We start from the raw sequence: 19053 nt of genomic DNA, 5'->3' as shown, positions 1-19053 counted from the left end.
TTTAATTTCCTACACGTGTGACTTTATCAGTCTGAGGATACCAACACAGTAGCATTAATGTCAATTCCTAAGTCATTAACCCTAAGCCCCTACCTACCTGCCTGAGCAGAAATTTCATGGCCTTTGAAAAATCCTTCCAGGTATTTCTGGGAATCCTTCAGGAAACTCAAACTTGTTTTGAAGTACAGATATCTGCCACGTTGCCCAAGCCACCCATGCTTAATCTCCATGGTGTTTAGCAGTATTTGTGAACATACTTCTTCCCTTGGCTTTACACTCAGTAAACTGGAGTGGAATGGTTTCTTAAAGCAGAGTTGCTTGGGTCCTCTCTAAGGCATGACAGGGCTCAGATAGCTTTGAGGGTCTCACTCCTTCTTTCAAAGAAAAAATAAAAGGGTAGTATTTTTTGTGTCAGTGATAAATATTTTATTATCTTAAGTCCCTTCGATCATCAAAACAACTCTATAAGAGATAGTTATTTTCCCATTTTGCAGACAAAGAAACTGGGGCAAAGGGAGGCTGGGCACTTTGCCTGTGTTATACATCCAGCAAGTGGCTGAACTGAGATTTAGAGCCTAGATCTGTCTAAGCCCAAAGCCAGGTCCCCAAGCTCTTTGTTAGATGGCCTCACTCATATTTACCGTCTGGGACATATACACACTATGATAGCTCACACAAGTACCTGCCACCACCAAACCTCAGAACTGGCTCCACTTTCAGCCACTGATGGAGTTTGACTATTTGTGTCAGATTCCTTCTCACATGATACATTTTTTGATAGCCATTGCCCAATTCCTCTCCACACCACATGTCTATTTCTAATTCAGACCTCCCCACCCCATGTCTAGTTCTGATTCAACCCTGGTTATGAACATAGTTCAAGGTTTTTTCAGAAGCCTCCTCAGCAACCATGATACTATGGAGATGCTAATAAACACCTGGGAAGAAGCTTGTCTCCTAACTTCCTGTTTTAAGGAGTCTGATTCTCAGCTCCACCCCACTGAGGATCCCTACTTCACAGTTTAGTATTTTCATTTATAAAACTGAGTTTTGAGAGCAAAGATTACCTTTTTGGCTCATTGAAGTTTGCTGTTTTGCAAAGTATAGTAAATTACATGAAATTACATCTTTAGAAGCAGAAAGCAATCTTTACTGGTGAAAGAGGCTATCTGTGCACTGGATTTCTTTCTATGTCTTTGGGCACCCTTTTTTATATATGCCTAATTTTACAAATAAAGTAACATCTGACTTTTTAAAGGTCTGTAACAATTTCCACTTCATTAAAGCCTATTTAATACAGTATTTCTTCTCAGACACCTTAGAGTCCAGAATGAAAAGTGGCCAGAGGGAGAAGTCCATACTTAACAGCAAGGTCAAGCCTATAATTGATATGTATAAAGTTAATTTCTATTAGTTATTCATCTGAATAGCGTGATGAGGAAGAGACACTCCATAACCATATAGAATACAAATGCTAATGAACTTGCTCAGCATCACATAGGAATTCAAAGTGAGCAAGATATGATCTTGGGAAAATGGTTTTATATACTTTTACACTGCAAAAGCGTAAGCCTCCAGAGTCCTATCCTGGATTATTCTCTATATGGTTGCCAATAAATAGTAGGTATTACCATTATTAATTAGGTTTATTTATTCTGGGTATCTTCTTCTTGGTCCTTTCACTCACTAATGCATTGCTATCATTAGAGCAATAGTACTTAGCAGCCTCCTGAGCAGAGCAGAGAACTCCCTTCTGCCAGAGAGGAAAACTGAAAAAGTCACTCTGCCAGATACTAGGGACGGAGCAGACGTTACTCAGACGTGACTGATAACAGACGTAGGCAAGGAGGTCTTTAATTCTGTGAGTCTTTTACACACATGCTTAAACAAAATGATCAGCATGAGAAAAGTACAGATGGTTTCCTAGTTTTGTGCTAGGACCTTCTTAGAAGGCTTTAGAACACGCGAACTAGAGACAATGGGAGAAGCCTTAAAGCTGGCAATAAAATATCCTATTGAAAATGGTTAGGCCAATGTTAAAAATGACAGCACTAAAACTACTGGATTATTTATAAGGAATTAGTGGTGTCTACAGGGAAGACTGAAATAAGTAATACCGTTTCCTTAAAGGGGCCGAATGAAAGCACTGGATTTCTGATGTTTTTATTTATGTAGTAGCTGTTTAAAGTATTTCATTTTCAATTTTGCATGTGAATGTTGTTGCACGCTTACTCTTTAACAATACAATGTTATGCAGCAAGCGGAATAAGGAACCTGTTTAACTTCTAGGGACAATTCTCTGTGTTGAATGAGATCTTCACATATGGTTTCCATTAGACCCAACTTAGTGATTGACTTCCACACTCCAAACTTTCATATTATTTGAGACCACTCAGAATGGTTCTGTTAACGTTAGCCAATTTGCATTCACAGCTGCATTCAGTTGAAATCACTGGCTGCTTTTTGAAAGATAGAAAATATAGATTAGTGATGGTAGATGTTTCCTACGGCTACATTCTAGACAACCGAAGACAAACAAAAAAATCCAGTGACCCATAAGACTGAAATTGGCTTCGTTTGATTAAGAAGTCATGGGGTAGTCAATTTGCATTATGATATTTAAGAGTCATCTATGCATACAGGTTTTAGGATAAAATAGTGCAATGGTTTGATGCACAGAGAAATAATTTGTTCAAAATGCATATGCTTGACCATTGGAATTATTTCAATTAGTAGGCATCTATTTCCTATAAATATCTTAAATGTTTCCAACTGAAAGAGCTTAGACATCTCTTGTAAAATCCTTTGGAGAAAAATTCTGCAGACTTCCTGCATTTTTTTCCCATTAATTTGACCTGGGATGATTTTTGCTTAGAAAAATAAATCCTTTACAGAAATGTTAAATATTCTCCTATATAAATATTATCACTTTAGGTGGCTCTGATAATACAACACATGTGTGGAGTGAGGAAGATGGACAGTCTCTATCCCCAAGCAGCCTGGCTGCACAGTAAGTCTTTGTTGGTTTGTTGGTTTGTTTCTAAACTGGTAAGTAACGTGGCTGAATAAGCAATCAAAACAATTCATAAACATAATTCTTTTATCAGTATCTAATGCCATGGAATAGAAAAATCAATTATTGACTGACCAAAGAAAAAGATACAGTTGAAGTGCAGTAAAGTTGAAACTTGTTTTTTGGTATTATTCAATGATACTTTCGGATAATGCAACATGAGGATCTGTTTTTCAGTTCTAAGAGTGTATAACTAGATCCCACATGTTCTGTCTGGATTGGTTACCTTATGTCTGTGAGGAAAATCTAGCTGGAAGCGCAATTTCCAACTCTTTTCAGGTCTTTCATCATGAAAGATGTAGAAGTCTCCAATTTTTTACATTACTATTTATTTCGGTTTTAAAAAATCAAAATATTTTGTATGCTCACTCAAGGTAATGCACACTTTGTTTGCTTCAGTAGTATTCAGGTAGCCAAAACTGTTTATAGGTAATTTGATTTTGGACTCTTTGTGGGGCATGTAAATACGTTGTCTCAGGAATAGGCAGTGGAAATAACAGCAGTTACCTCAGCTTCTAATGACCATTAATATAAACAGTTCTCTGAAGTAACTGTAATAGTTATGGTAGAAGCTGGCTGAAGTAAATGCACATAGTTCAAGGCAAATTTAGAGACTAGGTGGCCTGTTATGTAAAAGGCTGTTTGGGCCTGGTAAATTACACTATTGAACTTCTTTAACTTTAGTCCCAAAGGATATATTTTTGTGCTAATGGAAATGTGTACAAGTAGAAACAAATAATAGGACTTACTTTTAACCATTCATTTCTTTTTCTAAAATAAAATCTATGCAATTGTTTATAAACTTTCTATTATTCAATGAGAAGTTCCCCAACTCTGGGTAATTCTAGGCAAAATCCTTCCATCAATAACCACTTCCTCTTTCTGCTCCCACATCTCTCCTCCTCTAAGGTGGCTGAACCAGATGCTTCTCCCAAGAGCAATCTCACAGCTCTGGGCAATTTTACCCCAGACAGGATTCCATGTCCCAAATAATCAAGTCTTTTAAACACATTCTCTGTATAGCCAGAAAAATAATTTTTCTTAAAAACCTCTGAATTGAATGAAGTCAGTCAGAAAGAGAAAAACAAATACCGTATGCTAATGCACATGTATGGAATCTAAGAAAACAGTACTGATGAACCTAGTGAAAGGGCAGGAATAAAGACGCAGATGGAGAGAACGGACTTGAGGACACGGTGGGGAAGGGGAAGCTGAGACAAAGTGAGAGAGTAGCACTGACATATATACACTACCAAATGTAAAATAGATAGCTAGTGGGAAGCTTCTCTGTAGCACAGGGAGATCAGCTCGATGCTTTGTGATGACCTAGAGGGATGGGATAGGGAGGGTGGGAGGGAGGCTCAAGAGAGAGGGGATATGTATACTTATAGCTGATTCACTTTGTTGTACAACAGAAACTAACACAACATTGTAAAGCAATTATACTCCAATAAAGATATATATATATATATATATATAAAACCTCTGAATTGAGACAACTGGATGCTTATTGCTGAAGCCAGGTATCTTTATCAGAGCCTTGGGGCATCCGTAACATTGATAATGTTAGCGCTTCAGACCTGAAAATTCCACAGCAAATGTAGTTGGTTACTGACAGCTAGCTTACAGTTTATTAGAAAGAATTCAATACTTTTAAGATGGCTCTTGTTGAGATTGATGCAATTAAGGGATTTCTTACCTTTGGACTTCCTTTCCCTCCACACTTTAAAATAATCATAGAGTGGCAGTACTTGGCATGAGATAAAAATGTTTATGATCCAGAATTTTCTAAAGAAAGCTGCTCAAAATTTTTCTTTTCCTCAAAGCTCTTCTCTCTCACTGTTTTTGCACTAAAGTTAATTATTTTTTATTGTGTTGTGTGTGTGTGTGCACGTGCACACACATGCATGCATACATCCGTAAGCTCATCTTTAGTTGTAACCATTCTTGAGAAGTAGGTGAGATTTTTATATAAAGAATACATAAATTAAATCGTTTAAAGGAATACTTGGATGTTTATGCCAAAACAGTGGCACATATGTATCTTAATTTTTGGTGTATCTTAAATCTAATCTCAAAAATCTTGGCAATCAGATGTTCTTTATGGAACTAAGATAATGCTTAGATGATATTTCAAGGTCACTTTTAGCCCAACATTCTTTTTTTAAAGCTTGAAAATTTACCATTCACCATTCTTGTGCCATTTCATCTGGAAAAGTAGACCAGTATTTTGCCCCTGAGCACAGCACCAGAATGGAAATGGCTCAATGCTATAATGATTAAGACAAAGAGGAAGACAAACACAAAAGAAAGAGAGAGAATACTGAGAGGAGAGTCTCTGGTCAAGGAAATGCCTAAACAAAACAAGAAGCCTCAGGAATGGGTGCAATTTTTTTAAACATGGAGGCTGTGGGTTGTATTTAAATGAGAGTCGGCCATCTGACCAATTAACTGGGCTCTGACTGCCAAGTTAGGGACTTTTCTTGCCATAGATTTTTTTTTTCTTGTTAAACTTCCTCAAATATCCAGTGTCATTAACCCACATGTAAACATCCTAAGACTTCTTTAGTGTTAATGCAAACATTGTCCTACATGTTTACTAGCTATGCCAGGATAAGTCTCTTCCATTAGTATTTGACTTAAATCTAAAATAATATCCAATAGAACTAGTTAATTTGTCGTGCAGTTTGATTCAAAATAGATGGTTCCCAAATAAACCATTGATACTTGTTCTATCTCTGCTGTACATAACATTCAATAGTAGACACTAAGGGAAGAAATTACAAAATGAGTAGAGATGCAGCCTCACAGTTGAAGTGACAGGGCATGTGTAACATACACATGTTTACTCACTCACATATGTATGCCTCAAAAATCTTAGACTATGTCCTCACATGCCAGTCAGTTTGAAAGGAAACCAGAAAGTGGATAATTTGGGAACTCTGAATTGGTTGTTTAAAGAAAAGAAAAGGAACTTCTATTGTTCATTTGGATTCTACCATTTCTTTTTAATCACAGTTAAATGAATTTAAATTATTTAGAGAATATTATAGGTGGAAGGGATCTAGTAGATCATTTGACAAGAGAGGAAACTGAAGCCCAGAGAGAGGGTTGCCAGATTTAGCGGAAAGAGAAAAGAAAAAAGAGAAGAGAAGAGAAGAGAAGGGAAGGGAAGGGAAGGAGAAGAGGGGAGGGGAGGGGAAGGGAGGGGAGGGGAAGGAGACATACAAGACTCATGGGACATACTAATACTGAAAAATTGTTCATTATTTACCTGAAATTCAAATTTAACTGGGACTCCTGTATTTTATCTGGCAACCCTAGCCCAGTGATTTTTCTTTCATGTAAATGTGCCTAGAAATGATGTTAAGATCACTTATGATTGGATATTAAAATAATTAAATATAGAGATAGTGCCCATGGAAAAGGTAAATACTTAGAGAATCCAGAGTAGTGCTGTCATTGTGCAGCTGGGCTGGATGGGGGAAGATGTCCTATTTCACAGTGCTTCAATGCTCAAATCAACCAATGCCAAACAACTAGGGACTCACATGATCTCAACAAAATGGCTTTGCTTTATTTTTATATGACTTAATTTATATATTCTTTTCTAATTCTATAGGCTCCTAATACTGGAAAACTTTGAAGATGCCCTCTTAAATATATCAGTAGATAGTCCTTATATTCCGTACTTGGCATGTGTGAGAAATGTCACTGACAATTTGGCCAGGGGATCAAAAGGTAATACTCCTCTTAAGAGTCAAAATGCTACTCATGGTTTGTAATTTTGTTCTAAAATAGTAAATCTTATAAGATGTTGGCTTAAAAAAGAAAGAAAATTTAAAAATCTTAGTTTCCATATGCATCTGTTTCAGTGGTTTGATATATAAAGGGACTGTCTAATCATATTATTATGTTATTACTCCTGTCCCTGCTGCTAGTACCACCTGGCCACCTGGACAAACTTTAATGTATAATGGCCAGATAACAGATGTGTTAATGGCCACCTGGATAAACTTTCCAAGTCTCCAGAATTAGGAGTTCACATAACCCTCCGTGACATTTTCTATGCCCTCAATAATCTTAGTTGTCAAAAAATAATGAAGAAGGATAATGTAGACTTCCAAAAGCAGATGTAAATTACATAAAGAAAGGCATTTTTGTAGCAGACTATTTTTACTTCTGATCCTTACACACTTTAACCATGAAGATTGCATTTAATCAAATATTTCTTTTTCCTTTTTTTAAAGATAAAACATCTATTTTCTTACACTTTGTAGGAGATATACATTCACTGTTCCTACACCAAAATAGCTTTTTGAGACTTAATAGCAAGCAAATAGCACAACAGGTATTTAAGTGTGGTCTCTCTTTACCGAACATGAATTAATCAAGGTTGGAAGGGCATATTTGTGTCACAGTGTTATACAACCTATTCTCTCTCAAACACTTCAAGTTAATAGTACATCCAAAATAAAAGCATGTGCAGTTCACCAAGAACCAAAACTGTATAGCACCTTTGCTGGAAATATTTTTATCTCTAAGCAGAATATCTATGAATATTTTAAAAATAATGAACTCTATAGTCTCCATGGTTCAAGGAAAGATTAAATTTTCACTCATTTTATATTTAGATTGAAATAGGCTATTATCTTAGAAAAAACTTAGTAGTAAATTAGGATAAAGGTGTCTTTCAAATAGGTTTCCTAGATGACCTTGCAGTTCACATAAGGTAATTCTTTTCTCCTCCTTTACAGAAAATTTAAGACTGCTGCACTCTACAATTCGATTTCAAAAATCTTTTCTTCAAAATGGTTCCTATGAGGATTACTTCCCTCCAGTTCCTGAAGTCTTGAAATCAAAAGTAAGCCATGAAAGAAAAAGAAAAAAAAAACAAAAACCTCAAAAACCTCTTGTAATTCTCTGGCAAGATATATTTGTAATTTAAGTTTTAAATCTGTATTTTTTAAAATACTGGTTCTATTTTGAGTCTAGATTAATGCTAGAAAAAGGGTGACAAGAGTTCTGGTGTTACATAATTGTATTTTGTTTTTAATCAGTGGATATCTCTGTCTGAAATGACCCATAAGAGACTAATTACAGAATGCAGTACGTAAAGGAACAGCTCCTGATGTAGTTGTCTCATTAAGCTACACGATTTGAAAAAGCATTAAAAATTTGATTCCTAATTTGAAATGTCCCTAGTTTTTTTTTTTTTAATTAATTTATTTATTTTTGGCTGCGTTGTGTCTTCGTTGCTGCACGCGGTCTTTCTCTAGTTGCAGCGAGCGGGGGCTACTCTTCGTTGCGGTGCGTGGGCTTCTCATTGCGGTGGCTTCTCTTGTGGTGGGGCATGGGCTGTAGGTGTGTGGGCTTCAGTAGTTGTGGCACGTGGGCTTAGTAGTTGTGGCTCGTGGGCTCTAGAGCGCAGGCTCAGTAGTTGTGGTGCACGTACTTAGTTGCTCCGCGGCATGCAGGATCTTCCCGGACCAGGGCTCAAACCCATGTCCCCTGCCTTGGCAGGCGGATTCTTAACCACTGCGCCAGCAGGGAAGCCCCCTAGTTTTTAAAACTATAAAAGTTGATTTCAAAAGCTGATGTTTTAGACTTCACAGTGTACAAAAATCTCAGAAGTTGACTCACCTTATATGTATTATTATCATCAGAAGCAGAAACTAATACTGTCAATCATATTAGAATGTATGATATTGAAGAAAGGGAGGGAACGCAGTGGGAAAAATGTTAACTCTGAAGTTTGAATTGGTTGGTATTTGTCTCTTATTCTTTGTTTAGCTCATACATACAGTACGCAGGTTATCATGAAATTCACTCTCTTTCTTAAATAACCCTTTAAATTTTGAAAGCAGCTCTCCTAGTAAGAACAGCAGTTTAATTGGATTCATGTAGCCAGGGATAAAGTAAAATTAGAACTGGTTTATGCAGAGCAAGCAGGATGACTTGCTGTATAGTCAACCTGGTCTAACTAAGCAGGCGTACAAAGCATGTGTCCATGTATATTACAAATAAATATGCTAGTTAGACTACCTGCATTGTAGTTTTAAGTCTTCTACATGGATCAAAATTTCTAGTGTACTTAATTTAGCACTATCTTAGTTTGTGCAAATGAGAAGGAAGTTATGCATTCATCTGGAAAAGTCCTACTCATCCTTCAAGGATAAGTTTAAATGTCACTCTTAGAGTATCTCCTTTCTCACTGTTTCCAAGTCAGGATAAGGACTTTGTATGCATGTAATATTTACCCATTCATTCATTCCATCCATCATCTGTGCTCTCATAATGCTAATCTGTTTATTTAAAAGATATAATCTCTAACCCCAAAATCTTTAGTAATCAATCCAGTGGAGGAGATGGAAAAGCAGACCAATGATTATAACACAGTGAGATAAGTGTTGTGGTATGTGGATGGACAGGATTCTGTATATGGAGGTGGCATATCTGACTCAGATTGCAGAGCATGAAGGTGGAGAGAAGAAATTTCATGGAGGAGATACTCCTTACTCTGAGTCCTTGCAGGCTGTGTAGGATTAGGTTATAGTCCTACATTCCAGACATAGAGACATGCGTTGGTAAGAAGGCAGAGGTGTGAACCTGAAGGACAGATATAGGTTACCTGGAGTTATGTGTCCAGCTGGAGCACAAGATGCCTATGAGAGAGGCAGGAAAGGGGACCCAGCTCCCCAAGGCCTCTTTATATTTAGTCAAGCAGTTTGAATCTGATCCTGAAAATTGTGAATTTGAAGAAGGTGAATTCTGCATTTTAGGAAAAGATCTCTCTAGGAGAATTATGGAGGACAGATTGGAAGAAAGCCAAGTAGGTGATTTTTTGTAGTAACCTAAGCAAAAAGTGAGGCCCTGCACTATGTCAGTGGCAGAGAATAGAAGGAAAAGAATTTCAAGAGCATTGTAGGAGGTGGGTTGACACAACTTGGCAGCCAGTGAGGTGTGAGGCATAGGGAAGGGGAGTCTCCGATTACAGTGAGATTTCTGGCTTTTGGAATTTACTACTTAGCATTATAGCTCATTGTATATGTAGGGTCTATTTCCCTCACTAGAGTGTAAAATCTGATGGAATTATGCCTTCTGCATCTCTAAAGTCTCACATCTAGCACACAGTAGTATCTTAAGACTTGACTTATGAATTTGTGAACAAATGATGGTGTTTAAGTAGAGCCCTGGTGATGTAATCATATTACCTGGGCAATTCCTCATTGTAGTTCTCAACTTGCAAAGTAACTGAGCAGCACACAATATACATTGGGAAATGGAAACAATACATTCTCAGTCATTTACAATAATGGTATGGGAATGGAGCTAAGGATAACTTAGAACAGCATCCACATTTTGAGTGTACTGCTTCCCTTGTGGGTTACATTATGAAAAAGGTTCAAGAAGCCACAGAAGTGGAAATAAACTACAGTCCCGTCCCTTAGGTGGGAAATCTACTGTCATTTATAACAAGCATGGCTGCTATTTGCAATTGACAGAACCCGTCCATTCCAGGACTAGAGGCTCCATAGGAACATGGTTAAGTCTGTCACTTTACTCTGTACTCTCAGCACCTGGCACAGTCTGACACATGGAAAATATTCAGCACATATCATTGAAAGAATGAAGACAGACTCCTAGAGTTTTGTAAGAAGAGATGCTTTTACTTCCCTGCTTCATCCTCCTTGGTAATTGGTATCTTGATTGTGACAGTGAGTTAGGGCCCACCCTAACATTTTTATTCATGATATTTCTAAGAAGGTTTAGACCCTCCAAAATGCCAAATGCCTGTCATTCATTGGTGACTTTTTTTCTTTTCTAGCCCCGAACGTTCTACTCTTCCTGAACTTTAGTTTTCTCCTCCCTTCACCGTCTGTTTTCTCCTCTTTTATTTCCAGTCTCTCTGGTGGGAAGGATAACTTCCTGATTGGGGAAATACTCATAAAATGGATATTCTCTATATTAAGCAGAAATACAGATAGGACATTATTTATATTGTAATACCTTTACATTTTTAAATAAGTCTCGTTTCCTTTCAGTTACCTGCTAAGAGCCCAGGAATGTTGCAGTTTCAGTATTTTTACACATACAGTATTTTGAAGTTTACGCCGTCATGTTACTTACAATTCTGATTCAGATGCATTAGGAACTGTAGGCACTAGGGAATTCAGTCACAGCTGGACGTGGAGTTAGTTATGGGTCATTGTTCAAGTTTAGGCCTGAGCCCTTACTATGTAGACCAGTGTCGTGATACATGAGACTGTGACAAACCTGTAATCTGGGCTTGACACATACTTTTGAAGAGGTAATTATAATTCTCTGAATGTATGTTGATTACTAATGATCTATGAAGTTTCTAAAAGTTTAATGCATGTATTGCTTTTAGAAGAAAGTAGTAAATAATGACAAATCGTAAATGACCATGACGTTGCTCCTCGGCGGATGTGCCTCACAGTGCAGGCCACATTATTAACCCTGAATTAAATTCTTATTTCAGAGGACCAGTTCTACTTCAGTAACATGGCTAGATTTCCAATTTCTCCTTCTATATCTTTTATCAAGCCAAGATTATACTCTATGGACTTTTATTGGTTTCTTGTTACATGTATGTCAAACTTGCAATTAAAAAATACATTTCAGTCTCTACTGAATAAAGTCATTCACATTTACTACACCCTTAAAAGCTCAATTAAAAAAATTAATTGGGCTCCCAGTATTTATCTTTTTATTTAAGAAATCACCAAAATAAAAGTCACTGGCAGAGAGGTTGGGCTCTATTCATTAGAAGTTTAATCATATCTAGTATTTGGAAAATCAAAGGAAGGAACAAGTGACAAACATACAGTTACATCTGGTAAAATGATTGAGTTTATTACAGAATGGAAAATTTCTCATAGTAATAAGACTAGTAAGTAGAATTTTAATACATATGAAACCATTTTAGATAGTTCAAAACCAGAAGTCAATTAGAATATTAAGTACAGTGGAAAGCAGACCAATGATTTTTACTATCTAAGATGATTGGTGTTTAATTGCTACTGCCTACGTGTAGTTAATATAAGTCTCTCATCCAAGACACATCACTGTACCTTTCCCATTTGACATAGGCAAAGAAATATTCCTGAACATTTTCCTGTATTATAATTCATTTCTGTCAAAATGCAACTTCTGATTAGAAACTCAGCTGCAATGAATGACACATATTTGCTTCTTTAGATGTTTCTCCAAATTATTTCACTTCTTAAAAAGAGTAGCTCTAGGGTTGCTTCCAAGCACAACAGAACTGACTTCCCCAGAGGCATAATTTTTTATCCCAGGAAGTATGACTTGGAGATATATCCTCAGAACACACAGAGCATAGTGAACCGCAAGGAGGAATATACTTGCGTAGGAAAGTAGTTGATTTTCATTTTTCTCCTTTTTCTCTAAGTATGGGATTTTAGGCCCTTTTAAGCACTCCATAGAACAAAAGTTTCCCTCAGTAAGTAAGAGGATAGAAGATAATGTCAATAACAGTACAGACACTTTTGAAAAACAAGATATATACCAATCCATATTTTTAAATATATGTGATTCTCATGCACAGTTTTAAAAAGTCTTTTTTTGGTTAATTAATTTTTTTAAACTTGTGATAAAATACACATAACATAAAATTTACCACCTTAACTATTTTTAACTGTGCAGTTCAATTGTGTTAAATACACACAGATTGTAGAACTCTTAATCTTGCAAAACAAAAATCCTCTACCCGTGAAACACCTATTTCTCATTGCCCTCTCCCCCTAGCCCCTGGCACCTGCATTTCTACTTTCTGTTGCTATTAATTTGACTATGCTTGGTACTTCATATAAGTGGAATCATACAGTATTTGTCTTTTTATGACTGGCTTATATCACTTAGCATAATGCCCTCTAGGCTCATCCACCTCATAATATGTGAGAGAATCTCCTTACTTTTTAAGGCTAAATAATATTCCATTTTATGTGTTTACCACATTGTGTTTATCCATTCATCTGTCAATGGACATGGGGTGCTTCTACCTCTTGGCTATCGTGAATAATGCTGCTGTGAACATGGGTCTACAAATATCTGTTCAAACCCTAGCTTTCAATAAATACTTTTGAGTGTATACCTAGAAGTGGAATTGCTGAGTCATATGTTAATTCTATTTCAAATTTTCTTGAAGACTCACCATACTATTTTTTACAGTAGCTACATCATTTTATATTCCCACCAAGAGTGCACAAGGGTTCTAATTTCTCCATATCCTTGCCAACACTTGTTATTTTCAGGTTTTATTTATTTATTTGTTCATTTGTTTGTATGTTTGTTTGTTTTGATAGTAGGCATCCTGGTGGGTGTGAAGAAAACATTTTTTGAAGTTTCAAACCAAATCTGCTTTGCTATCTGCCCTTACACATGATTTAAAAAATAAACTAAAATATAAAATTAGTTTAAGTATTTGTGATTTAAATGAGATAAAACTAAACTACATCTTTTCAACCTGTGAATCCACAAGATATGACTACATTTGAGCAAGAGGTCTAACAGGTCCAAAAGTTTTATAAAATTCTTAAGAGAACAGTAAACTCAAATGATAGAAAATAGTGCTTTGTGGTAAAACTGTTGCCAAATGCCAACTCACTAAACATATAAGCAAAATGTTTTTAGGAAGTAAATCAATTTTGGTTGCTTATTATCAACTAATAAACATTTAGAATAACATAACTAATGTTTCCCATCTCTCCCCCTCTCGAAAGCTGTCTCAACTTGGAAACTTGACCAAACTTCTTTGTGAACCTGAAACTTTCAGTTCACTAGAGAAAATGTGCCAGCTGTCTAGCATGGACTTTGGGAACCTGTGTGAAGAGAGTGCATTTCATGTGCAACTCCTCAAAGCAGCAGAATTCAGCACCGAAATAGCCACCAGCTTACTGTATCATGACAATATTCTATCTGAAAAACTGAGGGATTTGCTTTCTGGGGATCCAAGCAAAATTAATTTAGATATGGATCGGTAAGTTTTTCCATTGTCTTCTTCCTTGGTGAAATCCCTTCTCAAATAATTATTGATATGCCTAGTTCAATTTCTTCTCCTCTTCTGCTTTGTTCCAGGTTTCTAGAACAGGCATTACAAATGAATTACTTGGAAAATATCACACGGTTAATGCCGAAGATTCAAGCCATGCTGCATGTCAATAACAGTGCAGACACCTTGGAAAAACCAGGTGTTTCCCCATCCATATTTTAAATGCTGTCTTATTAAAAATGCATGTGATTCTCATGCTGCAGTTTAGAAAAGGCTTTTCTGAAGTTCCTAACCAAACCTACTTTGTATCTGCCCTTATGCATGAGACATCTGAAGCTTTCAAATATGGTTACTTGTCTAAAATAAACAACACAGCAGGCCAGCAGAGAATGAAACAGCGAAATCTGGTTTCACAGAAAAATGTCTTCAAAAATTTAACTAGTTAGACTATTCACCTTTTATTTCTCTGATATATTAAAGTGCATTAGTCTTTTGCAAGAGCAAGGATGAAATTTATTTACTTCTGTGAGAATAATCTGATTTTAAAAATAAAGATGCACTGCTGTCTACAGAAATATCGATTCAGAGCCTCATATTAGTATTCTGAGCATGACGCATCATGCAGTACGTGTATTCTTGCGTCATACCTCAATACTGAAAAGAAAGACATTCAGAATTTTGGACAACAGGCAGCCACAAAATTGGAAGGGCACTAAGTCCAAAAATAAAGAAGGTATATTTGCATGAGAGATACTTCATAAAGAAACTGAAAGGCATTTGCAAAATAGAGATCACAATCTGCTAAAATAAGGTCAAAATATTTTTTGCTATTCATTGAATGACCCAGATATGAAATAATTGTAATAACTGTCCTAAAAGAGTTTGGAATTAAACACATTCTATTTAAAAATTGAAGTAATGATTGTGAAAACCCTTTATAAGCTGTAAGGTGCTGGGCAAAGTTAAGGAAAAAGTGCTCTGTGGCATTACGTTTCAGATTTAGCAAACCTTGTCCTAAGCTGATGATATTACATGATCCAAGGTTAAAAAGCATTTTGAATTTGTGTGATGTTTTAAATCAAATGTAGAAATGTATATTTAGCACATTGTGTGATGAAAGTCTGCGAGGAAACCGTATTTTCTCTGAATCAACCTTTCGTTGTAGACATTTAAGGAAAATTTATAATCCAGAGCAATCTGTTACCTTAGGTTAATAATATCATAATAGGAATAAGTCTAAATCAGATAGAAATAGAACCTAAAGATGCAAAGTTTGCCAAAACTGAGAGACATCTGTTCCTGACACAAGGCATATATGTTGACTATATGTTTTATCTAGAAGGTTTCTCTATGTTAGAACGAACGACTAGAAAGAATTACATTGCAACCCACATGTGAGTTTTGTTTTGTTTTGTTTTGTTTCAGGTCAGTTAATAGAAATGTTTAAAAATGTTGAAGAGCTGAAAGAAGAACTGAGGAGAACAACAGGAATGTCCAATAGGAGTATCGACAATTTGCTGGCCATTCCCACCCCTGACAACAGAGCTGAGGTGGGGTGGAACGTATTTGTATTTACATCCAGTTTTCTAAAAGTTTAAATAGCATTTAGTATTTGTTGAGCACTTACCAGTAAAACACTGAGAAGCTTCATGCAAATATGGTGAATTTTCCATGCAAATGATAAAATTAGAGGCCTAATTCTTAAGTGAAAATATAAGAAAAATCCTGAAGCGAGAACATTATCATTGTCTGTTCCTTTCCTTCTACTTTTCCTATCCCTTCCTTTGCCTCCTTTGTCCTCTCCTTTTCTTTACCCTAGATGCTTTTCTTAAATAAGTGATGCCATCAGTAATTCTTTATATTCATTGTCACATTCACATTATCTGAGGTAAATTTTCACATTCTATTATGATGATATCAAAGTCGAGTTTCAGTAATCTAATTGGGGGAAAAAAAGACCATTTACAATTTGTTGAAACTAAAATTAAAAGAAATACTTCTTTTTATTTCTTAAAAGCCCCAAGACAAGACAGACTATATAAAATAGATATGGTCAAGGGAACTCTGGGTAAGTTTGGAGGTATAGTAAACATTTTTTGCTGTGAAAATGAGTAACGTTATTTCCTCATAGGCTGATAATAGGGTTTTCCACTTGAAATGTTTTATCTTTTACCCCTTTTCCAAGTTCATTGTCTGGAAGTGTCACAGAAATTTTCTAAAAGTATTTCAGCACTTAAGAGCTCATCCATTCAAAACTTACGTGTGACAGAGTGTGTCATTTCTAAACACAACCCAGTTATTCTCCAATATGGGATAAAGTTTTTTAAAAGCCTTTAAGACTGACTTTGGAATATTTATGTTTGTGTCATTTTAATTGGTTCTCCCAAACAAAAATTAAAACTGCTTTACCTTCACGTTTCTTCCTCTTGTTATAGCAATTAATATTTCTTTCTTTTTCTTTTTTTTTTTTTTAATTTATTTTTGGCTGCGTTGGGTCTTCGTTGCTGCTCACGGGCTTTCTGTAGTTGTGGCGAGCGGGGGCTACTCTTTGTTGCCCGGTGCGCGGGCTTCTCATTGCAGTGGCTTCTCTTGTTGCGGAGCACGGGCTCTAGGTGTGCGGGCTTCAGTAGTTGTAGCGCGTGGGCTCAGTAGTTGTGGCTCATGGGCTCTGGAGCTCAGGCTCAGTAGTTGTGGCACACGGGCTTAGTTGCTCCATGGCATGTGGGATCTTCCCGGACCAGGGCTCAAACCCTTGTCCCCTGCATTGGCAGGTGCAGTTCTTAACTCTGCCACAAGGGAAGCCCAGCAATTAATGTTTCTTTATTAATTCTTTCCCCTTTGGTTTCACCTTTCACTTATATGATCCTAAGATCAGCTATCGCATTTTTGGCCTCTGAAGAGCAGGTTCATTTTAGTAAGTAAAAGCAGGTAAATAGAGAGCATACATTCTTATTACTTTAAAAAGAAAAGAGAGAAAAGTTTCTATAATCTTGAATTTCATAAACTTTTTCTTTATTTCAACTCAGTGGCAATAGAGTTGCCATCTTACTTCCCATAGTCACACATCACTTTTCACACAAGCATTACTCTCCAGGATGGTTGATTCATATTATTGTGTGATTCTGGGCTTTTTGTCTTCACCTTTCATCTCTGGACCCCAGAGTTTATTGTACAAGATTATAACTTCAAATGATTATATAAATGAAATGCAATTTAAATAAATTAAGAGTAAAATTTTAAAGAGAGCAAAAGTCTTTTTTTTTAAAGTTTATCAATTTTTTTAAAAAATTATTTATTTTATTTATTTATTTTTGGCCGTGTTGGGTCTTTGTTGCTGCACACGGGCTTTCTCTCATTGTGGTGAGCGTGGGCTACTCTTCGTTGCAGTGCGTGGGCTTCTCATTGTGGTGGCTTCTCTTGTTGCAAAGCACGGGCTCTAGGCGCGCGGGCTTCAGTAGTTGTGGCTCACAGGCTCTAGACCACAGGCTCAGTAGTTGTGGCGCATGGGCTTCATTGTTCCGTGGCATGTGGGATCTTTCCCAGACCAGGGCTCAAACCTGTGTCCCCTGCATTGACAGGCGGATTCTTAACCACTGCGCCACCAGGGAATTCCCGAGAGAGCAAAAGTCTTAAACTAGTAATTTTCCTAAACAATCCAAACCAATTTTCTTTCTTGGTGTCATCATTCACCCAGTCGTTCAAGCAAGAAATATGGGAATCATTATGGATTTTTTTCTGTCTCTTTTCCCATCTTACTTCTTAAGCTTTCCAGTGAACTATGGACTTTTTCTAGGTGTGTTGATAGTAATTAGTGCTTTAAACCAAAAAATTTTATGATTTTGAGTATAATTTATCTTATTTTTAAATGAAGTCTAAAAGTATAAGAAAACCTCTCAAAATGGACAGGTGGATTCAGAGGATTTTTCTTCCTCCAACTTGTAGATTATTTCTAGTGTGTTCTGGTGGCATTCCTGTGACGTTAATGTGACCAGTCCCAAATTGGAAGATGCAATGAAGGAATTCTGCAACATACCTCTTCCAGAGAGATCCCGTCTGTCTTACCTCATTGGACTCACTCTTCTGCACTACTTAGACATTTACAACTTCACATACAAGGCAAGTTGCTATTGATGAAATATTTTAATATTTATAGTACAATATAAAAAATTGATTATACCTGTATGCTCCCTGATACTATAAGGAATGTGATCCATTTATAGAGCTTTTGGAATTATAGCTTTATTTTAGAGCTAAGTGGGACCTTAGCGATCATATATTGTAAATTTGCATATTTAATAGATGAGGAAATTAATATTATGGCCTTATTAACTCTCAATTTGTATATCCAAGACCAGGAATTAAATTTAATATACACTATACTAGAGTATGAAATACAAATGTTATAATAACTTTTTTAAAAAGTGAATGCACATTAATTTTGTGGGATAAAAATAAAGATTAGAACAAAGTTTTTCATTTTCAAGTAAAAGAATCAAGGTTTTTTTGGGTATTTAAAAAAGTACTTTTTGTGTTTCCTTCATCAAGTTTTGATAGAGGCTACCATTATTTATCCAGTACAACAAAACAGCGGTCATTATTAGAGCTGTAAAGTCAGCAGTAACTCCAGCTTGCAATAACTAGATGCTTTATAAGTACTTAGTGAATAAAAAACTGAAACAAAAATATAAACATAGGAAAATTAAACACCTATATCCACCCAGATCTCTACTAGGTCAAAATTATTTACATGTTATTGAAAACACTGAAAAAAAAGTGTTTTTCTCTTTAAAGTAAGAAAAACCAGAAGCAACACGGCTGACTTATGTTGTTGATGCATTTCAGCAAAGGGGATGAAGGCATTTTAGGACTAGTTACAAATAATCCTGTTCAAAGGCATCATTATCCGACCCTTATATTCTGCAGTGGCCCCCTAACTGGCCTCCCT

The 19053-nt window shown here is 36.2% G+C and overlaps 1 protein-coding gene across 4 annotated transcripts in view; it reads left to right on the top strand.

Moving 5' to 3' along the window:
* Positions 1-19053, top strand: part of ABCA12 (ATP binding cassette subfamily A member 12) — a gene marked incomplete at its 5' end in the record, with an annotated part of 280846 nt that overhangs the window by 182533 nt on the left and 79260 nt on the right. For all 4 annotated transcript variants that reach the window (XM_079924327.1, XM_079924328.1, XM_079924330.1 and 1 more), the window contains 7 exons: positions 2935-3010; positions 6696-6814; positions 7831-7937; positions 13840-14096; positions 14195-14307; positions 15534-15658; positions 18051-18224. In XM_079924327.1, coding sequence (XP_079780453.1) covers positions 2935-3010; positions 6696-6814; positions 7831-7937; positions 13840-14096; positions 14195-14307; positions 15534-15658; positions 18051-18224 — 971 coding nt within the window. The remainder of the gene's footprint in view (positions 1-2934; positions 3011-6695; positions 6815-7830; positions 7938-13839; positions 14097-14194; positions 14308-15533; positions 15659-18050; positions 18225-19053) is intronic.

Source organism: Stenella coeruleoalba (genome assembly GCF_951394435.1).
Source record: "Stenella coeruleoalba genome assembly, chromosome: 6".
NCBI lineage: Eukaryota > Metazoa > Chordata > Mammalia > Artiodactyla > Delphinidae > Stenella > Stenella coeruleoalba.
This window is presented reverse-complemented; position numbering and strand designations above follow the sequence as displayed.